At 31.4% G+C, this 19,353-nt stretch overlaps 1 protein-coding gene across 8 annotated transcripts in view; it reads right to left on the reverse strand.

Moving 5' to 3' along the window:
• The window catches only part of CALCRL (calcitonin receptor like receptor), a 103,680-nt gene that overhangs the window by 27,879 nt on the left and 56,448 nt on the right, over positions 1-19,353 (reverse strand). For 6 of the 8 annotated variants that reach the window (XM_036858404.1, XM_036858403.1, XM_036858400.1 and 3 more), the window contains 7 exons: positions 16,679-16,768; positions 16,405-16,493; positions 15,257-15,349; positions 12,831-12,966; positions 10,232-10,342; positions 10,020-10,132; positions 8,540-8,631 (listed from right to left, as the gene is read on the reverse strand). In XM_036858404.1, coding sequence (XP_036714299.1) covers positions 8,540-8,631; positions 10,020-10,132; positions 10,232-10,342; positions 12,831-12,966; positions 15,257-15,310 — 506 coding nt within the window. In that variant the 5' untranslated portion in view covers positions 15,311-15,349; positions 16,405-16,493; positions 16,679-16,768. The remainder of the gene's footprint in view (positions 1-8,539; positions 8,632-10,019; positions 10,133-10,231; positions 10,343-12,830; positions 12,967-15,256; positions 15,350-16,404; positions 16,494-16,678; positions 16,769-19,353) is intronic. The other 2 variants (XM_036858406.1, XM_036858407.1) reach the window with 2 other exon arrangements.

A 19,353-nucleotide genomic window follows, 5' to 3' on the forward strand; every position in this document is an offset into this window, starting at 1 on the left:
TAAAACCAATTTAAAGATTGAATCATGAACAGTTTTCAGGAGAATAGTTATAGCTTAAAGGAGAAAGCCATACTTGTTCTAATTCAAGAGATATATGAAGAAACTGGAAATGAGAGAAAGGTTCACAATATTGATTGAATATTTTCAAATATGATCTAAAAAAAAGAAAGGTGAGAATTTGTGTCACTTGTCCCGAAAAGCCGAAATATAAGCATTAAAGGATCATTTTATTAAGTTGAGAAATAGATGTTTTGCTGAATTCATTCAGGACTACCGAGAAATGATATCATCTTCTATATAGTTGTAAATATGCAACTTGGCTTTAAAATTATTTAGAATCACTGTCTGAAATGTCAGCAAAATTAAGATGGTTTAAAAAAAAAAGGACTGCCTTTTTCCCCATGCAAGTTACATGTGCTCTTTTACGTGCAAGTATATGGAGCCTTTTGTCTGGGTTGAAAGTAAAAGCAAGATGTGCTATGCTCTCAGATTTTAAACAGTAATTAAAATATAATTTATAATTAATTCTGATAAAGCTTATTTTTTTTTTTTATCTAAAGGGTTCTGCTTTGTTTTTCCAAGGATCATTATGAGTAAGAGTCATTGCCTCTTAGGGCTTGGCAAATCCCAAATTTCTGTCTCTCTCTCTTCCCCTCCCTTTCTGTTCCCTTTCTTTTTATCTCCCACTCTCTTTCCTTAATTGGCTCTAATATAAAACTGAAGTATATCTGGTAAATAGTGTTTCATGTTCTCTGCTTCTCATTTAAAGCATGGATGAGTAGTAGACTTTTCTTTTCTCTCTCTAAATAAAAAATAACAAACAGTACCCTAAGTCAACTTTTTGTATGGTCTTGGTTTTTATTAGGATGGATCAGTGACCCTCACTCAATTAACAAATGAAAAAAAAAAAGTTGCCTCTACCCTAGACTAAGCAAGAATGACTGCAGTATGAGGAACTGGGTTCAGAAGCAGAAAGGAGATATTGATAGATTTTTGTACACACAATGATTTTATGTGAAACATCAGCTCTCCTAGGAATTGTTTCCAGGTTAGTTGGAAGAAAGCTAAGATTTCTATTGCTCCTGACTGTATGAACGTGCTTCATTAACCATTCAGTTAAGCATTTTCTGAGATGGCCTTGGTCTTCTTTGGATCTAGCTGCAGGGTATCCTATGTTATTTTACACAGATGCTTCTACCGGTTAGAATTGTAAAGAGTCTTACTCTAATGTCTTTCTTTGTTGATGGAGACAGCAAAGGCCAGACAAACTCAAGGGACTTGTCCAAGGTCACAGATAAGTCATGGGAAAGTCTGTCCTAGAAATAAGTTTCCAAGTCAGTTCATGTCTTCATTCCTTAAAAATGTATTAAGTGCCTACTATGCGCAAGGTTATGTGCTAAGCCCTGGAATGTGTAAAGAAACAAAGCAGTGATGATTCCTGCTCTCATGGAGCTAAATTTGTGCTGTTCTTTCCATTATTTCCTGTTTTAGCGGATAGTTGTTTTGGGTTGATAGTGGCTTTTCCTATTTTAGTAGATAGTTCTGGGAGTATATATTAGAAGTGCCTTAAAATCAAAGACCACAAATTCTTTAATACAAATTTAAGTACTGAGTAAGTTATGTGGTATCTTGTGGGCATTAAAAAACGTTTTATTATCTTTGACTAATTTACTTAACCTAAATTTATTTCTGATATAATTATACTACTACTTTGGTTTATAAAATTTTTCATTCACTGTGTACTTATTTTTCTACGTGAACGTTATAACAATTTCTTTAAAAATGTGGTACACGTAAAACTAGAAACTGTGTTCTTTAATTATGTTTTAAAAGAGCCCACTGTTAAAGTATGCCAATCAGGGCTAAATATTTATATAAAATCTTTTAATGGACTAATACGAAAGAGCAAGAGTGACACCTATGCCAATAATAGTGTTCTCCAAACGAGACTCGCCACTTAACAATGCATATATATCATCTCAGCTATGATATAGATACTAATAGAATCTGCGTTTTAAAGATGTGAAATTGAGGATTAGAGAAGTGAAAGAAGCTGCTTGATACTATGCAGCAAGTAGCTGACGAAGGTGGAATCTGAGACAAAATGTGCCTGTTTAGAGAACACACTCTTAACCACTCATCTGTAGTGAAGGCTGTCTAACACATAAAAAAGTATTTAGAATGGTATACCTGGGCCTAACGTGACCCAGGTTTCTCATGTTTTATATAAAGCCTGAGAATGTATAATAAAAAAGAAAAATTAATTTGAAGCTTTGCTTCTTTCTGGTCAAATTCTCCATTTTTAAAAGATGACTAAAGTCAAATAAAATTACTAAGCCAAACAGAAAGTACACAGATGGGGAGGAACCCTAGATAACTTAGTTAACTACTTAGAATATAAGTAAAATTAGGTGTTGAACTAGATAATCTCTTCAGTTTTTATGGCTTACCATTTCTACCTGTTGAAATTCTACCCTTTATTCAACACTCATTTCAGTGAGATTATCACCTCAAGAATCTTCCAATTCTATGAGTCAAAATGAGTCTTTCTTTCCTCTGTCTTCCCATAGCTCTTTGTAGCTCCACAGCAATTTTGGGGGGCTTTTGTTGTTGTTGTTGTTTACTTTGTATTACTATTTATATAGGGATAATGTTAGATGACTAAGTAATTGTAGTCTATGTGCCTACATGATTGATATTGTCTAATGACAAAATTAGTACCTTTTACTGTATATTGAAAGTTTGCTACATGTCAGATACTGTGTGTCTTCTCTGCTCAGTATTTTAAACATTAGGACTCATTATAAAGAAACAGGCTAACTGAAAAATAGAAATCAGGATAAGTCCATACTATTAGTAAGTGGTGATGGCAAGATTTGCATATATCCCATGTTTTTAATTACTGTATTACACTATCCACTAAAATTAACTTGTACCTGAAATCAAGTATATATCTATCATGCTAACTAACTCACCATTAAAGCTTTTTTATAGTTCACTATAGAAAATGAATAGTTAATTGTAGTTTCAGAATAAACTCTAAAAATAAGCAATGCAACTAGTTAAAAACCTTAATTTTTCTTTTATGTAGGAGCCAAGAACCAATTTCCATATATTGGCAAGATATTTATTTGCTTTAATGAGGTTTTGCCTATGTATCATGTCACAAATCATTTTTCTAAAACATCATAATTTTTAGCAATTAACATATATATATATATATATATATATATATATATTGCATATAGTATTCTTGATTTAAAAAAAAAGAAAACCTGCTCTTTTTCTGAAAAAGGTAAGGTCTATCAATATGCTGAACATGAAGACGATGTTTGGGGCAACATGAAATTTTTAGCCTCTCTTTTTAAAATGAGAAATGGGTCTACAGATTGTATCTTTAAAGCTAAAGTACTTAGCATGTATATACACAATTTCAGTTTTTTAAAAAGTGTTTTTCTATGGAGAAAATAAATTAATTCTGAAGTTTAAAATTTTAACCCTTCAATTGAAAATTACTTGTATTGGTTGAATAACATTTGCTTTTTTAAATATAATATATGTAAAATACAGATATAAAAATATTGAACCAGATTTTCTTTCAATTCCTAATCAATAATAAATGTAGTTTATCTGTGTAGATTGCTTTCAGCCTGCAAAATACTTTCACAAATGTTAACTTTCCTGATATTGAAATTATGTATTTTGTTTTAAAAAATTAACCCTTTCATTCTAATCTTCTTTCCTAAATTATAGACTTGGGCTTGAAAGTAGCATTACAGATCATTAGGTGCAGCTATGAACCCAGTATAGAAATCACCTATTTCAAAATTCCTGCTAGGTTGACACCTAATATCTGAAAATCTTGGGTGACAGAAAGGTCAGTTGGTCAACAGATGGTTCAGTCTATTTTGTTTGCCTGTTAGAGATTTTTATTTTTTTAAATTGAGCCAAGTATTTTTTCTCTCTGTGTTATTATACAAATTCTATTCCCATTTTAGTCTTTCAGATTATGGAAGTCATCTGCTGTTCCCTGTTTATTTTGTCGTTTGGCTTAACATTTTTGGTACCTTGACTCCCTGATCAGCAGATATTATTTTCTTTAATTTCTTCACTGTCCTGATAAGTCAGTTCTATGACATCCTCTTTTCCTCTTACAAAGTCAGTCCATAGTAGACAGAGTAAATGACTGGTCTAATTAGAGATGTGAAACTGGATACTTTGCATTTATGTACAGTCTGGCTTGCAATATTGTTTTCCCTTGGCAGTCCCACTATTGCCTCATTAGTACACAGCAAGCATTTGCTCAGTTAAATCATGGCTTTTTCATAAAGAAACTGTTAATTTTACATTTGGTTTTATGGAGTTAGTTTAGAACTTTATTTATATCCTTAAAATTCAAACTTGATTGGAGCCATAGGACTTGGAATTCTAGGACACCCTTGTCGTCTTTCTAACTACTGATTTTGGCATGCAGTATACTTGCTATATTTAACTTTGTGTCCTTCAGAAATTTAATATGTCTGAATATTTTGGCTTATTGCATGCAAAATAAAAAGAGATCCTTTAATCTGAAGGGTCTCCGCTGCATTAGTCTTAAATCTGAAGAGATGGTGGGCTCCTAAATGGTAATTAAAAATTTATTCCACATTCAGCACAAACTAGTTGCAGTTTCAGAAATACTACAATAAAATAATCACAGAGATTTCACTGAGGAAATGATGCTAAGGTTTAGATCTGAAAGATGACTACATTTAACTAGACTAGAGGAGCAGGGAAGAGACTATACAGAATATTCAATTATAGGATGCATTAATGACTTTGGTTTTATATAAATTATAACAGGAAGTCTAAAATTTTTAAGGCAAGGGATGACAAAATCAGATCTATATTTAATATAAATCTTTGAAAATATTCTGGCTGCAATGTTTAGCTTTGAATGAAGGTGGTGAAAGTGGACTTACTGAGGCTAGATAAGACTAGGTTGGTGGTGGTGGCAGGAGAGATGAAACAAAATGGATAGATCGGAGGACTGTTAGGAAGTTTTATCCACAGAGCATGAGGAGAGAATGATAGGGAGGAAAACTGTGACGGTATCGAAGATTGCTCCTAAGTCTATGGCTTATGCAACTAGATTGCTGGTGGTGTTATTTGTAAAGATGGGTCGCTCTGGAAGAAAAACTGCTTTGGGTTAGAAGAAGGTATACAGTATGAATTTGTTTTGAACATGTTGATTTTGAAATACTTTTGAGATGATATATCTCAAGAGCCATAAAAAGATAAATACCCTTTCACCAAGAAATCACAAGTCTGGGAATGTAGCCTAAAAAAATAGTGTAAAATATGGGGAAAGTTATGGCTGAAAATGTCCATTGCAGTGTATTTTATTAATAGGAAAAGCTGGAAGCAACGTTAATTTTCAAAAATAGAAGAATGATTTAGTAAACTTTTGTCAACTTACTAAATGCAATATTAGTTAGCCAACTAAATGGTTGTTTTAAAAACTTCTTAGTGACATGGAAAGAATTATATAATGCTAAGTTGTAAAAATAGTTAAAATAATTTGTACATTACAAATAAAACTGAGTAAATACAAATGAGTATGAAATAAAACTGGAAAAATAAATGAAATTGCCCAATAGCATATTAGAATTGTAGGTGTATATATTTCTTTTCTTTACTTAAAAATTTATTTTAAAAAATTAAATTGTTCTCAATTTTTAAAAATATTGCAAATTTAAGTGCAAGTCTCAAGATTAGTTTGTTTTTAATTAATGGTTGCATTCTTTTTCCTGAGGTTAGAAATATTAAAACATAACCTTTTTTCCAAGAAGCTTTTTAAGATAGTCTTAAATAACTCTTATGATTTCTCTTGTATGCCTTTAGGGTAGAGGCTGATCTACTTTATACTTAGTCATGGTCATAAAAGTCTCCATGTTAGAAGAAGAATCTTAGCTGATATTAGTTACATTTAAATTAATCTTCTCTGTGTTTGTATGTGTGGTAATATGTAATTTTAATGAACTAAGAATCTGAGTTCTAGAGTACTGCATAGATTTTAGGGAGTTACTTGTATCATTTAGTTCTAAGATCCAAGAGAGTCATTTTTTCAAATTTAGATACATTCATTTTTAAATTGTAAAGATTTTGTTTTCAGCAATAAAGAAGAAAAAAGAACTATATCTTTCTTAAATTTATACTAAGTGAGATTTTGAAATTTTAATTTTATTTTGTGTTTTTAAATTTACTAAATTAAATATTAACTGAGTTTTAGTGCCATATTTTACCAATAAGTTTGTTATCATCAGTAACATTATTTCACTTTGTCAATTAGCATAAATAATTTATCACTGTAGACCCGAGGACTTTATTTAAAAATTGTCACTTTGGAAAATGGTTTATTTTCCAGTTTTCAATCTATTAGACAGTCATAATGAAGTTTTTCGTACTCCAAAATATTCATTTCAAAAATCTTACATAACCTAAGAGTATATTCAAGAGTAAAGACATGAAGTTTTATTAAACTGTATATAAGCAATTGATATTATGTAACTAATTATAAAGGCAGTGACTGAGAATTCACAGTTTGTTTTGAGCAAGAACATTTCGGCAATTTGTTACAAAATATAGTATAGTAAATTTTATTCTTTAAGAAATGTTTTCCATATTTTAGGATAAAAAGTCTCTTCAACTTATTTTGATGCGTTTTAACACAATTTAGTAAAAAAAAAAAGTCACATTTTAAAATGTTCTCAAATGGTGAATTAGCTTTATTCAGAATGGAATATTTTTAGTCGGTTTCTAATGGTGCCTCGATAATGTCATAAATCAAAAGTGCCATTAAAATTCCCCAAAGTAATAGTTAGGGAGTATGGGACCTACATGTACAGACTGCTATATTTAAAATGGATAACGAACAAGGACCTACTGTATAGCACAGGGAACTCTGCTCAATGTTATGTGGCAGCCTGAATGGGAGGGGAGTTTGGGGGAGAATGGATACATGTATATGCATGGCTGAGTTGCTTTGCTGTGCACCTGAAACTATCCCAACATTGTTAATTGTCTGTATCCAATATAAAACAAAAAGTTTTTAAAAATTCCCCAAAGTAACTAATATTGAAGATTCTTAAGAAAGTGCAAGTTTCCAAAAACAGCAATTATGATGCAATCTCTAGATCCCATGATTTTGAACTCATGAAAAATAATTGTTGGTTGGTTCGTATATTATTTCATGTACTTTGAATATTTGATGAACTGTGGGCTAAAAGCTGGTGCTCCAGTTACAAATGAGCCTAACATCCAGGTGTCTAATAATTTCTGGATTTGGATTATTTTGATGTGCAACTACTACTTTAGTTGGTTCTGAAGCTGCTAATGTTCCAAGATGATTGTTGAAGAAGGAGAAGGAGGAGGAGCAGGGGGAGAGGGAGGAGGAAGGAAGAGGGAAGAAGAAGAGGAGGAAGAAGAGAGGAAGAGAGAGACAATGACAGTGACACTGGTGATGAAGATACAATAAAATATAGCTACTCTCTCTTTACACTGCATTCTTTAATTACTGGTGGTGATCAAAATTATGAAGACCATGTTAATGCATAAGATAATTATGCATTTTTAGAATTTACTTTCCTGTCAATTAAAAAGAATCACAGTTGATAGGTTGAATCAAGAAATTGGAGGAAAAAAAAAAAAGAAATTGGAGGAAGGTGGATAAATTGGGAATTTGGGATTAACAGATAACACTACTATATATATGAAATAGACAAACAGCAAGGTCCTACTGTATAGCACAGGGAACTATATTCAATATCTCATAATAACCTATAATGGACAAGAATCTGAAAAAGAATATATATATATATGTGTGTGTCTATATATATATATATATATATATATATAGACACACATAACTGAATCACTTTGCTATATATCTAAAACACAGTAAATCAACTATATTTCAATTAAAAAAAAAAGAAATTGGAGCTGACTCTCCCTCCACCCTAAAAAAGAGTAAACTTCAAGTAAATTTCAAAATATAATTTAACTATTTTAAAGATGACCCCCCCCAAACCAGGAAAATTAACCTAACCATAATATATTGAAATTATTTTTAATAATATATATTAAATGTCATTGCTATTTTTTGCACAAAATACCAGTTCTTATAATGTACCATGTATACTGATACTAAAATTGACCAAGAAGTTGAAAATTAAATTAGGAAGACCTATAATATTTGGCAGTTTCCAAAGCAAATAAGGATAGGTTTACATATTCATTTTGGCTCCCTTTTTACTGCATGACTTCATTCTTATATGCGTACTCATTTTGTAAAGCTAGGCTTCAGATATTTTATCAATCTCCTTTCTCTACATTTTATAAAGTCAACATATTTCAAATTATTTTAAACATTCTATTTATTTTAAACATTATAAATCATCTATATTTCATAAATTTTATCAGCACATGGATAAACATGCATATGACACTGCATTCACCAAAGATAATCAGTAAATTAAAAAAACATTTTACACGTACTTACTTGAAATAAAAGAATATACCAAGTGAGATAAGCAGTGATGCAATAGATAATCCATGTCCAATTATAGTCAGATAAAACAAATTCAGTGCAGTCTGTAATTTGTATGAATAAAAAAAAAATTAAGGCTCATATCAATACTATAATTCTACATGAGTATAAGCTCAAAATCAATAAAATAACATATTTTTAAAAACATGTGATCTGATAGCCTTACCATTTAGTTTGCAAGCCAATGAGTATTAGAATACATCTGGAATGAAGAATATCTATGAAAATTTATCAGGTGATATCAAAATTTATAAATTGCTCTTTTTATTTAAGAAATTAGAAGTCACATATTAAACATATGAAGAAATAAATTTCTTGATCTACGTTGTATAAAATATGAAAACCAACATTTATCATTTCGGAAGACATTGACAATTTTCACTCTATCAGTTTGTGCACCTTAAATCAATGATTTTTGTTTGTTTGTTTAGACTTAAATGCCAGATAAGGCTTTCTTTCCTAACTGGGTTTTTTTTTTCCTTTGACAAATTTGAGGCTCCAAAACAAGTCTCAAAACAGTAATTTATAGGCACCTCTGATCTGTACAAATAAATTTTTTATCTTGGTTTTGACTTTTTCTCTGATTTTTGTCTTTATTCTATTGTAACTTATCATTTTATTGTGTATTTTTATAATTCTCTTCAAACCCTTCTCTGAATAAGTAAAGAATACATGATTTATAATTATGATAGCTGGCAGTTATCAAATGCTTACTATAGGCTTGTTAGTTTTCTAAATATTTTCCTTGTATTAAGGCAATTCTTATGAAAACCTTGTGGATGGGTTTAGTATCCTCATTTACACAGGAGGGGACTGAGGCAGAGAGAGGTTACAGCTTGCCCAAGGTCACAGCTGGTAAGGAGCAGAAACAGGAAGTCAGAAATCAGAACTCAGTTTTAATCACTGTGACAAACTGCCTCAATATACACACACGTGCAAATATATGCAGGCACTTTGTATCGAAGCTTTATTGTTGTGACAAACTGTGACTAACCTTGACTTTACTGTATGATGTTAAAAGTGGGAATGCCAGTGAGGGTGACCTATTAGCCAGTCAGAATGAAAGCCTTCCGCTGAGGGAACTGTGTAAACCCCGCTGGGCTTATCTTGTTTACTTGAGCACAATTCCTGACCGTAATTATAGGAATTCCACCACAGATGAAAATGTTCCTTTTTCTTACATTTTTAAAGTATGTTTACTTTGGAAAATCCTAAACTCTAATACTGAGACACTGAATTACCTAGCAGGATTGCTTCCTCGGTATAATGACCAAATCAATAATTATTTCTACGAAGATATTTTTGTTCATTGTTTTTATGATGAAAAGGCTTTACAATGGAATGAACACCAGCTAAATTTTCTCCAGTATTGTATCGGCAACTAACTTTTAAAATAGTGTAAATTAAATCTGAATTTATAATTATTACTTACCTTCACTTTCTCATGTGTGTTAACATTACATTGGGTATAATTTGTCCATGTTCTGTTGCTTGCTGGATGTCTAAACCAGTTTCCATCTTGGTCACAGATTTTTGTAACTTTTTCTTTAAAATTAAAAAGGAAAAAAGGGAACAGTAATTTAGTTAACCTAGGGTTTATTAAATAGATGTCAAGGAGATTTGTATATAAATTTCTGCTTTTACCTGAAGGATCAAAGTCCTGAAAGTAATCTGGGCAGTGCTGCATTGATTCCGTTCCTGCAGCAACATCATTCCAGCACAGCCATCCATCCCAGGTTCTGTTGCAATAAATGCCTTAAGGGGAGAGTAGAAATTAGGGCTTACTAACTCCCTCTAGTTATATAGAAAGACATAAAGTCTTAATGGTAGACTCACACTGACATGGAATAAAGCCTGTCTACTGAAAATGAAGACATCATATAAAATCTTTATAACAATTACTTGGATTATTCACAAAGTAATTATTAGAATAACTGATTGTTAAATTTAGAAATATCTAAAAAATATATGAGGTTTAGCTTTAATTCTAATTCTCAAAGGTAGTTATTTATTTAATAAATCACATGGTCTTTGCTGGTTTTCTTAACCATAAAGTAGTGGTTAATTAGTGTCCCTATGCTTGAAATTCAAAAAATATGGGAAATTGAAAACGTGTTTTATTTTAGAAGCTGTATTCTTAGGGCAAGTTATAGTATTTTCTGAAGTGAACAGATGAACATTCCAATATTTCCTGTTTCACCACATTAGCCCTGACACATACTTATTTAGATCCCTCCACCAAATTCTAGCTCTTACTTTCCTTCCTTTTCTTTTCAAATGAAGTAGAGTGTTTAATCTCTCATTCTTTTCTTACCAACATTAAAAGAACCTCTTACATGAAAAAATGTAAAGTTTTTAAAAGACATAGAGAAATAAAATGACCAAAATGTTCCAAAGTTATAACAGTCTGTAATCAAAGAGAGTAATTTTCCGCCTTGTTAGGTAAGCACACATAGATAGAAACGTGAATGTTGCATGAGATGTTTATTATTATTAACAGATTTGTACAGCAATCACAGAATCAATCTAGGCTTCACGGAAGTAGAAAAAGTTCTATTGGCCTGAAAATCTAAATAGTTCTAGTTTAAAAAAAAAAAGCCTCAGATAGTCTGTTTTCCCCCCTGTGATTTTCAAACTCTTATATAAATAGCTTGCATCCACATATTACTAAATAAAATGCATTCTGTGGCCTATCAGAGAAAAATTTCCTGATACCGTTTTAGAAAGCCTCACAAACAAGTCCTTATACTGCTCCAAAAGATTCCACAACACTGGCTGCATGATAGATTGCCACATCTAGAATTTTTCCAACTGTGTTGTATGGCATTTGAGTGAGACATGAGTAGGTATTCCATTAAAATATTATGTAATCAAATAGATTTGGAGAACACAAAGTTAAAATAAACATTTCTTTATAACAAGATTTTCTAGAGTATTTAAAATTACAAAGTGTATTATGACTCTCCAAGAGGAAGATTTATTATGCAGCGATCTTGAACTTATTTTATCACAAAATTATTTTATTATCAAACCCTCATAAATATATCCTATTGTTCAACAATTAGATTTGAAGCTAGCTTTCACACATATCTAGATGATTTGGAAGGTGTTAATTCAATAATTTTAAACTAATAACACTTAGATTTTAATGGAATAAAGTGAGAAGCCAGATCAGTTAACAAAGAATTTGTATACAAATTTTAATTCTTGATAATTCAATCCCTATTGAGCTAATATCAGATAGCTTGTCGTTGTCTGGCATATTTTAAAGACATGTTTTAACTGGATATATATTGTAATAAAAATATTTGGGCAAATATATCTAACTACTTCTCCGAAGATGAACAAATTATATTGTTCAGTTAGATTAAGGTTCCAAGAGTTGACCAATGTGGAAAAATTGCTTTTTTTCTCTTTCTCACAAGCAAGTTCATTTTGACAGTTACAAATACTAATAATAACCTACTTTTAACATTTCATGTATATAACAAACATTGTATTTTATACTATCAAATATTTTCCCCCAAATTTAAATTCATTGTTTCCACTGATGGTTTAAAGATTTAAAAATACCTGAAGTCTTCACATTTTGCTTTGTTTCACTATGAGTGTTGCATTTTACATTTTGAACATAACTCTGCCTTTAGGGTTGCCAGGTAAAATACAGGACTTGTTTCTGCTTTTGCTAAATTTGGCAACTCTACTTGTCCTTCTCAGAATTGAAGCATATATACGGCACTTAGTAGGCCCTCAATAAATGTTTCAAAAGTACCTTAAAAATATCTTAATGGAAACAGAAGCTCTTAGATTTCATTAGCTTTGCTACCAAATGTATCATACAAAGTATGTTATGTGCAAAAAAAAAAAATTATTTGTCATTTTATTAAGCTACTATCAAGGAGCTTTTGAAAAAAAAGACATACAAATCACATAAACTGAAGATCAACTGTCACTGATTTAATCCAAGACACATACTTATTTGATATTTTAAATATCTTTATACCATAAAAAAAGTTACTAAAAATATCCCTGTCGCACATATTTTTATTAGAATTTTTAAAAAGAGGGAAGATAATTGCATCATAAAATGTTCTTCATAAGTAAATAATTAAAACTGCACATATACCGTAAAAACTAGCAATTAACCCATTTTTAAGAATGAACCTAAGGGACCCGTAATAATGTAATGGGGTAGTTTTCTTTCAAAAATATATTAAATGCATTTAAAATTAGTCATGTTTACCTTCTGTTTGTTGAACAGGGTCTTGCATAATTTTTTGGTAACATTCATATTGAGCCGTCATGATTTTATTTCTAGTAACACCCAACTGAATTAAGTCACCAGGGTTCTCTTCTTCTGATTCTGCTATGACAAGAATCTAAGGGATTAAAGAAAATAAAACTTCAGAATTGTGAGAACGTCTGTGAGAGGCAGTCTGTCACATTGGAAAACAGTAAGTGCAGTGATGTACTGCAGGGTCAGTAGGCTCTGGGGGGAAGTTCCTGACTTGTAGTGTTTGCCAGTTTCCATGGTGTAAATATCCCTACCATGTCCAATTTCAAACCACCACCAAGAGTTGCCAATGGCCCCAGTGAGCAGCACAGCCCACAGTTCCGTCTCAGAAGACTGTGGGAGCCAGCTAGCTCCAGGCCATGTATCTGGAATGCAGACAGCTGTATTCAAAATTCACCTCTACTTTTTGACCTGGGAGTGTAGACAAGATATTTAACCACCCCCTCTACCACCACCAAAACTTCTGCTTTCTTATTGTAAAATGGGACAAAATAGTACCAAGATAACAGAGGAGAAGTACCTGGCACATGGTAAATGCTTAAAATTGTTGCCATTTTTATAATTACATTTTGATAATCAAAATAATGGCAAGTTATTTATGATGTTCATAAACAGAATTTTTATTGTATGCACATCAATAAAGGTTTTAGGCAAGGTATATATTTATATTCTTCCACTTTAGTAGCTTTATTTTAAGCTTCACTTATACTTTAATTTCTACATGACTTTTTTTCCCCTGTTTTGTAGCATGAAGCCTGTATAAACCTTTCTTCAACCTTATTTCTTCTTTGCTTTTGCATAATTCCTATTAATTATTTTCCATAAACAGTTATCTTTCTACTGCTATTTTGTTTCCTTACTTTTGATTTTCTATTCTCTAGCAGGAAGTTGAATTTAATTTAAATTTAAAATAAATAGTAAAAGTCCCTCAGTGTGTGGCACCACTCAAGTTTCACCATTACCTCACCACCATTTAACATTAACTTTTTTATTCTTTGATTGGTTTTAATCTCTTAATCAAGATTTATGCAGCTGTTGTGCTGCACAAGTAATAAATGGAAATTTATAACATCACGAAAAAATTCTTTCCTCCTGTTCTCAGTTTATAGAATTGCATAAAAGCAATATCATTTTTATTCTTACTTAAAAACTCAAGTTTGCACATCGTCTGAATGAATTCAAGAGAAACGGTCACAATTCCTTAAATTACAATAATCAGATTGGTAATCTGTTACAGAACTACCTACAGGGAACCAGCTTTGGCCAGTGCAGCTCATTGGCATGCTCAGTGGAGGGTGGGAGCTGAAGAAACAGGAATCCTGTTTCTTGAATTTCAGTCTGTTTACTTAAGATAACATCTAAGAAGTGCAGAATTTGGACTGCTCCTAGACTTGAGAATGTTTTTAAATACAAATGCTGACAGGAAAGTAGTTGTGCTTTTTTCCCGTTTAGGTTTTCTATATTTTTCTTGAGTTTCTTTGTTTGAATCTTTGTGGGGTTTACTTGGAAACACCACAAGAAAATTATTTGCTGGCACAGAATTAGGTGAGGTTATGTCTCTGAGTTTCTCATACATATAATAAGAGTATAGTCACTGTTTAATGTGAAACAGAGAAAAATAGGAACAAAAATTTCTGTAAATAAAAATAAAATTAAATGTCTATGACCTATGACCCCTCAAGTACAGCAATTGCTTTTTAGTCATCCTTAGTCTACCCTCCACCTCCAGCCCCACGTCCCCTGCATATACATGCAGAGGCATGCAGGAGTGCACATACTCACATACACATCTGCCCCAAATTTAGCATCCATGCCTGTCAGAAAATGGACACTTAATACTTATTTGAGTGAATGGATGAGGAATCTAATTTAAAACATAGTGCGTGATTCCAAAGTGCTTTTCAATCAATACAGGTCAATCAGTTGGCAGAATGGGAGAAAAATCAACAGGTTGGAATTGCTTTTTTAATCGATCTAACTCAGAATCAGCAGGTCTGATTGAAAATATTTCATCTATTATGTACGACTGTACTATAGAGCCATTCCATTTTTCTTTCAAACTCTGGTAATGGCTTTTCTCTGGTGTCCGCACATTTGTGTGCACCATCCCTCCACCCACACTGCACCATCATACTGTGGTGCCTGCTACAGGACTAAAAGCCTAAAAAGGTACACTGAAGGGAAACAAATGATTGCTGTGATATAAAAATATATAAAATAGATATAAAAATGTACTTAATATAAAATGTACTTAATTTATGCATCCAATAACTACATGTATTTTTGTTATTAGCCTTTATCAATTATGGGTATGTTGGAAGTTAAAACAGAAATAATCATAGATAGGGAGATACATTAGAGAAACTTATGCTTACCATAAAAAAAGGCAAGAGAAACAGAAAATACAGGATACACTTTTTCTCCATCATTAAAGCCAAGATGAAATATGCTGTATAATATAAAACAAACTGCAATAGAAAATAAAAGAAATATAATTTAGCAATATTTATGAAATAAAGATAGATGGCTCTCAATGGAAAAATTTTTAAAACTACACAATAATTTTGCTTTAAGGATTTGATTAATAGTCTTACATATTACAAACGTTAAGAGCATCGTGGCTTAAAGTACTAAAGAGCTTAATTAAATACATTTTAATTTAACTTAATTAGCCTTCCAAGCAGGAAAGCCTCTTACAGATATATTTTTAAGTAATTAGAAAACATCTTACTTTCTTTACCTTTACCAAAATTGGGATAAAAAGTACAAAGTAAAGAGTTTCATGAGAACATAAAAGCACAAATTTTGATAGCATATTTTACTATAAAGCTTACCTTTATTTCTGATAAGTATTAATCTTATTTTTAATTTTATGACTCTTCAACAATTTAAGGGAAAAATTTGTATTTCGGACAATTTCTTGAGAGTTAACATCCATAAGTCATAAAAATGGCCTTATGATTTAATAGAAATTATTCTTCACTGCAGCATTCAATTTTTTTAATCAAAAAATAAAAGATTCCCTAAGTCATCTATATTATTAAAATAAGTTTACAGGAGATGGGCAATACCAAATAAAAGTATTTCTGTTGAGTATACCTAATGATAGATACAGTTCTCTGCTAACTTCTTAATTCTAAGAGACAAACATTGCAGGAGTAACATGTATAATGCTTACTCCCTATAAGTTCCATGATCAACATACTCTGGCAGTATTTTTATGAAATATAAATGACCATGGTTTAGTCATAAAATATAGTATTTATTTAACTGAATGAGTAAAAAATATTTTTCAAAGGAGATAAAAATCTAATCAATAGATATTTGCCAGTGGACTATGAACTTAGATTTGATTTCGTTAGGAAACATGTCATGATTTTTATTATACGGCAAATGTTAGAATAAGAATTATAAAAAACTTTTCCTCATTTTACTTAGCATTTGCATTATCACATGCAATAAGAGCATGCCATTAACTAGCACACAGAATCTATGCCATTGCTTGCCCTCATCAATGACTTACCTAGAAGAAACTTTTCTTTTTATTGTAGCAATCTTCCAAATAATGTTTTCTCTTCAGTCAGCTACACTGGGCTTTTATTATTAGCTGATCTTTAAAAAATACAACCAAAAAAAAAAAAAATAGGAAGAATTCCATTAATTCTAGATGTAAAAAATCATGTTGTAATAGAGAGAAAACAATGAATCAAAGTTTTTGCAATTCAAAAATTAATGAGTTGATATTTTAGTTTTTATTGCATGGAACAATGAGAAAAATCTAATTTTCCAATACTTACATTCACAGTTGTCTCCAGACTCAAATCACATTTTCTCTTGGATTATACTCAAAACTGTCTTGAAAAATTTCTTAAATCCAGGGTCATGACCTGAAATATTGATATAATAATTTAATATTATTTCAATGAGCCAAAATCATTTCCATAATAAATTTAAAATTTCAAAGAAAATGCCACTAGAAAAATGATATTTTTTATTAAGCTATTCCAATTTTTAAAAATCTGTTTTGCTGACAATATATTTGAGTTTTGTCACAAATATTTGTTGTTTTCCATTATATGGAAAAACTTAACATCAATTTCCACTTATCCAGGATGGTCAAAACACTAGCAATTAACTGAATCTTTTACTAAGTAAATTTCAAAGAACTAGAGTATGATAAATGGACTTTTAAATTAAACTGTAATTTAAACTTCCTTTGAATAATTTTATCTAATATTTATTGGAATGTGTTAATCTTAGTTACTTATATCTATTTCCCTAGCTTGTGTGGTGTCTCACAGGCAGAAACCATATCTGATTGATCTTTGTATCCTTTGTCTCTGGCAGTTAATTTACATTTGCTGTATAAATCAATGAATAAATAAATAAATAAATAAATGAAACAAAGTACTTTAGGATTTTAAGCTTACAATCAGGAACACTAATCATAACTATTAGTGAACTGTCATTTCTTCTATTAGAAGACTTTAAGTAGTGTTTGAATCTACACTGACACTGAAAATTGGGGAAAAAAGTTCTTATATCAGCATGTTTACTTTCCTACAGAATAAAGTCCTTTATTCAGTTTTTGAGTTCTGTGGTCGTTTGGATATTGAATAAACAGTAGTTTACTGTACTGTCTTTGGAAGTCATAAAGCTTAAGCCAAATTTAAAACATTAGTCGTCCACATTTTTCTGTATTAAATATATATAAAGCACATAGATTTACAAACAGGAATGTAAAGAAATATTGATATTGTTTTATTTGGAAATCAGATAGGTTTTTATGAAGCAATGCTTTGATGATTTACATGAGTCAAGATTAAATTACCTTCCATGTGTACATAGGCTCAAAAATTGAAGGAAAAAGTGCCTTAAAAAACATGTTTGAAGTTTTCCTATATCCAACATATTTGAAAAACAGTTCATGCAACAATAGCAGTTATTTTTGCTGCTTATCTAATGGGTTTCAAAATCAGAATTCCAAAAAGTATCTTAGTGAAATATCTCTTAGCATGCAATAGATCATCCTGGCACCAATAATTAAGAGGACTTTATTCAACTCACAAAATATTGATCAGTGCAAGTAATTCCAGTTTTACAGCTTTCTTTCTTTACCCTATTCCCTAGTGATCTGGAAAATGGGCTATTAGGGACAAGATTGTATTCTGCACTGTGTAAACTTGTAGCACTCCTAACCAAGGGGGCAGGTTCATGATCTCTGGTTTTATCAAGGATGCAGCAGCAAGTTTAGGTGGCAGTCTTTCAAAAACATGGTGGACACCTGTACTCTTCATTAGATCTAGCAATGTCCATTTCATGTGGTGATCCAATTTGCTTGAGGCATCTACTCTACAAAGGACTCATCAAATTTCCCTACCAGCAGACACATATGGTGAGTGGTAGTTACGGAAGAATCACCCCTTTCACCAAGAGCTCCCTAGGCCAATAATGGAGGGATCATGACTGGGCATATAGATAATGCCATTGCAGATACATATGAAGGTCAGTTTAGATTGGGCCTCATATTGGTAGGTGTAATGGCATGATTATTACCAGGAGAAGTATGTTCAATTGTACTCCTAGGTTTAGATTATTGGTTCTTTGTATACAGCCTCTCATATGTTCATTCAGCAAGTGGTTCTCTCTTCTATGTTTAGCTGATTCCAAATTTATCTTTGCTGAAGTTCACTTGATATCAGTTGACCTAAGCTGTTAAGTAAATCATTGTAAATTTCTCAGATCTAGTTAAACTATTTACTGACAACTGAGTTGCATGTTGCCTGGTGAAATATATAGTAGCTCCCATTCAATTTGGAGGAGAGATCAAGTACATAATTAAAGGAGGTCAAGTTAAATGACTAAATCTGGTAGTGGATTTTTCCAAGTGAGCTTAGGTTTGTTTAATGGGAAAAGCACTTCTTCAAAACTGAGAAAGCTCTAATTTAAACTCTTAAGTGAATCTGTAATCACAGTGGTACTAGTAGTAGTTACTGGCATTTTCTCTTTCTGTTAGCCTCATGGATCCTATAAATACCATTTAATTATCACACCTCAAAATTAAAGTGGAAGATTTGGTTCTACTACTAGAAACAAAATAACTTTCTTTACTGTACACATGGAATAAAAAATAGCTTATAAATAGTCTACAAGCTTCTTGACCAAAGAATCACCAAAATAAAATTAAAATGATTGATTTCATCACAGAAAGAACTTTGACTTGAGACCTCAAATAACTTTTGAAATATAGCTTCCTAGTCACTCAAGGCTTTATGTAGCATCATTCTGGGTTCATTTCTTAAAATTTCAGTAGATCTGCAACCCAAGACAGTTCTACATTTTTTTAAACAGTTCTACGCTTCCAAGTCCACAAAGTTTAACCAATCTTCTTGGCTTACTTCAGTGTAAAAACATGTTTTATTCTACATAAACATAATAGATTAGTGTGACTTAATCAATACTAATTTACCAG

The sequence above is a fragment of the Balaenoptera musculus genome, chromosome 7, assembly GCF_009873245.2.
Source record: "Balaenoptera musculus isolate JJ_BM4_2016_0621 chromosome 7, mBalMus1.pri.v3, whole genome shotgun sequence".
NCBI classification, from domain to species: Eukaryota; Metazoa; Chordata; class Mammalia; order Artiodactyla; family Balaenopteridae; genus Balaenoptera; species Balaenoptera musculus.